The sequence below is a fragment of the Dinoponera quadriceps genome, unplaced genomic scaffold (genome assembly GCF_001313825.1).
Source record: "Dinoponera quadriceps isolate SergipeBrazil2010 unplaced genomic scaffold, ASM131382v1 scaffold2110, whole genome shotgun sequence".
Classification (NCBI taxonomy): Eukaryota; Metazoa; Arthropoda; class Insecta; order Hymenoptera; family Formicidae; genus Dinoponera; species Dinoponera quadriceps.
Genome location: NW_014556168.1, coordinates 1,055,588 through 1,063,073, shown reverse-complemented (window position 1 = coordinate 1,063,073; position 7,486 = coordinate 1,055,588). Strand labels below are relative to the sequence as shown.

General features: G+C 50.6%; 1 protein-coding gene across 1 annotated transcript; it reads left to right on the top strand.

Moving 5' to 3' along the window:
• The first annotated feature begins 398 nt into the window (after positions 1-398).
• On the top strand, positions 399-7,461 carry LOC106747077 (plexin-A4). The gene is made up of 9 exons (XM_014624353.1): positions 399-1,127; positions 1,839-1,964; positions 2,222-2,683; positions 2,837-4,515; positions 4,628-4,841; positions 4,913-5,096; positions 5,178-5,888; positions 6,006-6,151; positions 6,471-7,461. The coding sequence occupies exons 1-9, from the start codon at positions 495-497 to the stop codon at positions 6,642-6,644; spliced, it is 4,329 nt and encodes a 1,442-aa protein (XP_014479839.1). The 5' UTR covers positions 399-494; the 3' UTR covers positions 6,645-7,461.
• Positions 7,462-7,486: the final 25 nt, after the last annotated feature.

Below are 7,486 nucleotides of genomic sequence, written 5' to 3'. Positions count from 1 at the left end.
TTTAATTTTTCATCCCGCTCATGTCATCCGCGTTTCGTTAATATGAGCACTCTGGCATTACGATAAATATATTATACAAGCTTGTTAACTGCAATCAACGAGTGCGTGTCCCTCTAATTCCGCGCGAATCCACCGATTACCATCGATCTCTGATTTTTATTTTTCCCCCGGTGAATCGACGAGCCCGGCTTATGCCGCTAATTAAACTTTCGACAAAATGTCGAAGTGTCGACAATCGTCAAACTCTCGATAATTCCTCAAGGCTCGAATTATCTCGCGCGGGAACATCATTTAACTGTTTATCGTTCCCTTCGTCGAGCTTGGGAACTCGCTTCGTACGCTTGATCGCGCCCTAATCGATCTTCCTACAAGAGAAAAAAAATCTCTTCTTTCAGGTGGTCGTGGAGAGTTCGACGTTGGCGTTGGAATACGGCGATCTCGAGATCGACCCCGGCTCCCCGGTGAACCCGGATCTACTGTTCGATTCGCAGCTGATGCATCTCTATGTACTGACGGAAAAGAAGGTGTCGAAGGTCAAGGTGCAGGAGTGCTCGGTCTACAAGACCTGCTGGGATTGCCTGGGCGCGAAAGACCCGTATTGCGGCTGGTGCTCGTTGGAGAACAAATGCAACCTGCGCAGCGACTGTCAGGACGCGGCCAAGGACCCGCTCTATTGGATCTCCTACAAGAGCGGCCGGTGCACGACGATCACCACCGTCACCCCGGACCAACTGCAGCGCACCACCGCCAGGACTCTCGAGCTCGTGATCGAGAATCTGCCGACCCTCTCGGGCCAGTTCCTGTGCGCTTTCTCCGCCCTCGACAAGACCCTCATCACGAATGCCTCGAGGAAGTCTTACGGCGTCAACTGCACCACGCCGAGGACCGACTTGTTGCCGTCGATACCGCCAGGCCGGCATCACTTCACGGCGAAGTTGTCCGTCAGGATGACCAACGGGCCTGATCTGGTCGCGACGAACTTCACGTTCTTCGACTGTAACACGTACAGCTCGTGCACACAGTGCGTGTCGTCGAGCTTCCCGTGCGACTGGTGCGTCGACGGCCACCGGTGCACACACGACACGGCGGAGAATTGTCGGAACGATATCCTCGTTACGGGAGTCAGTGTAAGTCGATTAATTAAATTCGCCGGAGGCAAACAGATTATCGAGGGCGGAATTAATTGTCTAGATTTCTGAGTGCTTGCTATTATTCTTCAAAATTGCGTCTCGATTTTACGCGGGAGATTAACAACATCCGGATACTCCGCGAATTTACGAACACTTGACGATTCCGTTTATTTCGGAAACAGGGCGAGAGAGGGAACCCGAGTCGAGAAAATCCCGCTAAAATCGTATCCTGCTTTTATCCGCATTTCGCTGAATAATGTTTCAAACCTGGACTTATCGTTTTCACGGATAAGCGGTTTATATATGCCGCAGACTCCGCGCGCCTAGTTCCGAGCCAAAATTGCAATCCGGTTGTTAAATTACACGTTAATACGTATCAACCAAATCCATTTTCGACTCCAATTTGATTCGTTTTGAAGTTAAAGCCTTGGATCCGATCCGTGAATATTATCCGTGCACGATCATCAATTAACTAGTAATTTTTGACGAAAACTCGGCGCTCGGGATTTTTGCGCTTTTTAACGTTTGAAACACTCAGATTACATATACATGTATAAAGTATATCGGATAAATATATTAATAGCACAACAAATAAAACCAGAGTAAAGAAGCGGCGTGAAGTTAGGGAACTTCGAACAGTGTTTTAGCAGTGATAGTTGAACGCAAGTATCATCTCGCCTTTTTCACGAGCTTACATATGTTTTACAGAGAATGGGACCAAGCTATAGAAGTGGGCCAGGTTTTTGTCCCACTATAAACGCTACCGACTCTCAAGAGATCCTCGTGTCTTCCGGTATTAAAAAGGCGATACGGGTTAAAGTGCATATCATTGGGGTACGTCGAAAATCATTACATCGCTAATTATCGAACGTTCTATCCGTTCGCTGTCCTTTTGTGCTCTTTTCAGACTATCGATGTGCCGCTTTAATTATGCTATTTCAGTAGATTGTTTCAACTGACAAGCAATCAAGTTTCACGCGACATAACTTTTACCAACCAATTGCCTTAATTGCACGATCGAATCGAACGATAAGAGAAATCGTTCGTTCAACGCGTGTTATTTTCTCTACGACAAAAGTACGATTTTTCAGCAATTCATCATACAAACGCGCTTCGTGTGTCAATTCAACATCGAGGGTCGCGTGACGAGCGTGAACGCGCGCCTCTTGGCCGACACGATCTATTGTGACGACACCGAATTCTCCTACACGTCTCGCGCGCCAAACATCACGGTGCCCTTCGCCGTGATCTGGGGCGGCTCGAAACCCTTGGATAATCCGGACAACATACACCTGGTGATATACAGATGCCGCGACATGGCGGACAACTGCGGTATGTGTTTGGCGCTGCCGACGAAGTACGGCTGCGGCTGGTGTCAGACCTCGGACAGATGCGAAGTGAGGGATCAGTGCGACCGCGGCGTGGGCATGTGGCTGAACAGCAATTCCACCTGCCCAAATCCGGAGATACACATATTCGAGCCGGTAATGGGGCCCTGGGAGGGTAACACGAACGTGACGATACGCGGCATCAATCTCGGCAAGACTTTCAAGGTAAGGAAGACCCCTTTCCCTCGACGACGCGTCGTCGCGCCAAGATGTCTCGATCAAAAGAGAGAGATCGTGGCGTTTCTTCTCCGAAATCTCTTGAAATAGTGCTTCGCCTTGCGATACGACTGAAGATACCAATCGTTGTGCGATACGCAGGACATAGCCGGAGGCGTGACCGTGGCCGGGATGCGGTGTCTACCGTACGAGGAGCTCTACATACGAACGAAGCAGATCGTCTGCCGGGTCGACGGTCCGGGCACGCAGGAGGGCCGGAGCGGCCCCGTGATCGTCAAGATCGAGGATTTCCGCGGGGAGTCCGAATACAACTTCGAGTTCGTGGATCCGCAGATCCTCTCGATATCGCCGAAGTACGGGCCGCTGAGCGGCGGCACCACCATCAAGATCACCGGCAACTACATGAACGCCGGCAGCACCATCCACGCCGACATCGACGACCTGCCCTGCTCGATAATAAGCGCCGAGTCTAACGAGGCGCTGTGCATGACCAGCCCGAGCGATCGCAAGCGGAGCGGCATGCTGAAGATGTCCTTCGACGGCGGCAAGCGTCTCTACGACGGTTTCTTCGAGTACGTGGACGATCCGACGATAGAGAGCGTGGAGAGCGGCGTGGCCGGTCAGATGAAGGTGCCGAAGGGCATACCGGCGGGCGGGATTAAGATCTCGGTCACCGGGAAGAACCTCGGCTACATACAGAGCCCGCAGATGTACGTCTACTTCGACGAGAAGATGTTCGTGTCGCAGTGCGAGGTGCACAGCCAGGAGAGCATGGTGTGCAAGTCGCCGACGATCGAGGTGCCGGAACACGTGATGCTGGACGCCGAGCGGCCGCTCTCCCTGGAGTACGGCTTCCGCATGGACAACGTCACCGGCGTGCGGAATCTCTCCCAGCACGGCTTCAATCATTTCCTCCTCTATCCGAACCCGATCTACGAGGTCTTCGACGAGGAGATCAAGTACTACAAGAGCGACTATCTGACGATCAACGGCCAGCACCTCGACCGCGCCTGCCAGGAGTCCGACGTGGTCGTGCAGATCGGCAACGCTTTTTGCAACGTCACGTCCTTGTCGCGGCAGCAGCTCACCTGTCGGCCGCCTTTGACCCAGCCGCCGGCGCTCGACTCGCAGGGTCTGCCGAACAAGCAGGAACTGCCGGAGGTGATACTGATCGTCGGCGGTACTCTGCGTTACAACATCGGCAAGCTCAGCTACGCGTTGCCGGCCGGACTCAACGGCCCGTTGTCGAAGCCCGCGCTCATCGGCGTGATCGCCACCATCGTGATACTGATCTTCGTATTCATAGCGTTCCTCATCGCCTACCGTAGGAAGTCCACCGAGAGCAACAGGGTGCTGAAGAACATGCAGGAACAGATGGACATCTTGGAGCTGCGGGTCGCCGCTGAGTGCAAAGAGGCCTTCGCCGAGCTGCAGACGGAGATGACGGATCTCACGGGCGACCTGACCAGCGGTGGCATACCGTTCCTCGATTATCGCACTTACGCGATGATGATATTATTCCCCAGTGACGACAACAGCCCGGTGTTGCAGTGGGACAGGCCGGAATTGGTGCGGAAGGAGAAAGGGCTGCGTCTGTTCGGCCAACTGATTATGAACAAGACTTTCCTGCTGCTGTTCGTGCGCACGCTCGAGAGCAATCGTTACTTCTCCATGAGAGACCGCGTGAACGTCGCCAGTCTCATCATGGTCACGCTTCAGAGCAAGATGGAGTATTGCACGGACATTCTGAAGACCCTGCTGGCGGACCTCATCGAGAAGTGCACCGAGGGCAAGAGCCACCCGAAGTTATTCCTGAGACGGTAAGCGCGCATCGACAACTTAACGATAATAGAGCTACCCGCGTCCTTGTAACTTTTAACGAATCAAATGTGTCACAAGACAGCTGTGAGAATAACTCCTTTCTCCTTCCAGAACTGAAAGTGTCGCTGAGAAGATGCTGTCTGCCTGGTTCACGTTTCTTTTGTACAAGTTCATGAGAGAATGCGCTGGTGAACCGCTGTACGTGTTGTTTCGCGCGGTGAAACAGCAGGTCGACAAGGGTCCCGTAGATGCGATTACATCGGAGGCACGGTACTCTTTGTCGGAAGAAAAGTTGATCAGGCAGTCTATCGATTTCAAGCCTATGGTGAGAAAAGGCGTGGATACTTTAACGAGAGCGTGACTCGACGTGATGATAACGTTTCTTGGAAATTTCAGACGGTCTATGTCTCGATATCGCAGCAAACCGTATTCGTCGGCGGGATGGATCCGAATACGGAAAACGTGCCGGTCAAGGTCCTCGATTGTGACACGATATCTCAGGTGAAGGAGAAAGCGTTGGACACGATTTACAGAGCGACTCCTTACAGCCAAAGACCGCGAAAGGACGACCTCGATCTCGGTGAGAGAAACTCTTCACGCGTGAACACTTGTCACATTTCAATCGAGTCGAATTTCTCCAATACCCGACGAAATGTTGCAGAATGGCGAACTGGCGCATCCGGCAGATTAATTCTCTACGACGAAGACTCGACAACGAAGACAGAGGGCGAATGGAAAAAGAGGAACACTTTGAATCATTACAGGGTACCAGACGCAGCGTCGCTCAACTTAGTCTCCAAACAATCTTCTATATATAATCTCTCGATCCTGTCGGAGAAGACAGACAAATCGCACAAGTACGAGACGTTAAATCTCAGTAAGTTTAGCTCGGCCAGTCCTCCGCTCTCCCGTGCCACCTCGCCGCTCAATCAGAACCACGACGGTGGTATGAAGGTCTGGCACCTGGTGAAGCATCACGACTCGGATGCGCGGAAGGAAGGTGACCGCGGCAACAAGATGGTCTCCGAGATTTACCTGACGAGGCTACTGGCGACGAAGGGTACGCTCCAGAAATTCGTCGACGATCTATTCGAGACCATATTCAGCACTGCCCACCGCGGCTCGGCGCTTCCTCTCGCTATCAAATACATGTTTGACTTCATGGACGATCAAGCGCTGCAACACGGCATATCCGATCCCGAGGTGGTACACACGTGGAAGAGCAATTCCCTCCCGCTCAGGTTTTGGGTCAATCTCATAAAAAATCCGAATTTCATCTTCGACATACACAAGTCCAACATCGTGGACTCGTGTCTGTCCGTCGTGGCGCAGACGTTCATGGACAGCTGCTCAACGTCGGACCATAGATTAGGTATGTAACTTGCGTTATCATTTCGTTGCGACTCTGCTGATGAATGTGAGTCGGTGATGCATAAAAGAAGTGTGCTTTGCGTTTGTCGATGATGCACTTCTCTTTCGCTGTTCGCAGGTAAGGACTCTCCGAGTTCGAAACTGTTATACGCGAAGGACATTCCAGTGTACAAAGAGTGGGTAGAGCGTTACTACTCAGATATCAAAGTCATGCCAGCCATATCCGATCAAGACATGAATGCCATGCTTGCCGAAGAATCGAGGGTATTTATCCGTTTCTGTATTCCTCATAGATACACAGACTTAAGGAGGTTGTGTAAAGCGAAATAAGTTTGCTAAGAACTTGATGAAATGTAGACTGAAATGTTATCTAACTGCTTGTGCAATTTGAGAAAATTCATTGTTCGAAAGCTAAGATAATTTTGTCTGAAGTTGACACACTAAATTAATGAGTGGGTCTTCTTGATGCGCCGTTGAAAATACAACATTGAGCTTCGCACAACCTCTTTAAGACGCGGCCTGCGCCTCGGTATAATTTCTGACTAATACGCACGTGTTCGTTCGATCTCTCTTTTTCTTTCAGTTGCACACAACGGAGTTTAACACGAACTGTGCTTTATACGAACTATATACGTACGCGGGTAAATACAACGAACAACTGATAGTCACTCTCGAGGAGGACGAGTTCTCGCAGAAGCAGAGACTGGCGTACAAACTCGAGCAAGTGCACAATATAATGGCGGCGGACAACCCCTGATGTACCATGAATTCCATGAAGCACCCGACGAAGCCCGCTCGTCAAGAGTTACCTTGCTGAGCGGTCGATCGCGTTTCGGTATTCTCGAATGGCGCGAACCGAAGGGAACTGACTGGCCTATCTTGTAATCGATTGTCTCAGGTTCCGTGCAAACAAGCCAGTTTTTTCGCCAACTTGACGCGATTCGCGCGAGTGAACTCTCGGGAGGACCCGCAAGGTGGGTGCACGCCGCGAGTTAACTAGGAAGTTAATTAAAGGACTAAGTGTTAAAAAGAAAAACGGAAAAAAAGATATGTGTCGAGGAAGTCTTCTCAGAGGTCGCCGGTTCGTAAGGTGTGGCCATAATCATAAGCACATGCCGCGCGCATATTGTACATAAGATATCAAAAAAAAAAAAATCATGAGTAATTGTAATAGGATATTAAATGTACGATCACATCTCTCCGGCGTCCGAGTCGTGCAAGAAGAGAGCAGCGGGGCCGCGACGTTTCCCTTCCCTTCCCTCCCAACCCTCCCTCACACCAACCCTCGCTGCGCTGCGGCGTGATCGCACGTTTTGCATAAATCGCGAGTGATTTTAAGATGAATGTAATAATGGAGCACTAGTGATAAGGCGAGTGAGGGAATCATCAAGCCGGATTGATCGATATTTGTAAATGTGTTTAAAAAACGGTCGATTGCCGGCGCTCGGGAAGTTCGGCGATCGGCGATTTTTAACGAAGAAACATTTCCATCCACCGCTACTAGCTGAAATTTTTTGAATTACGAACTGACGAATTTTAAGAGATTAACGATAATTACGGATAACAGTGAGTAATTAAACGATTATATATATATATATA

Bases quoted from the DNA above. Each gene is read 5' to 3' on its own strand.
- LOC106747077 (XM_014624353.1), top strand. From the start codon at position 495: ATGCATCTCTATGTACTGACGGAAAAGAAGGTGTCGAAGGTCAAGGTG. The intron at 1,965-2,221 runs GTACGTCGAAAA...ACGATTTTTCAG, and splicing joins TTAAAGTGCATATCATTGGG to CAATTCATCATACAAACGCG. The intron at 4,516-4,627 runs GTAAGCGCGCAT...TTCTCCTTCCAG, and splicing joins CCGAAGTTATTCCTGAGACG to AACTGAAAGTGTCGCTGAGA.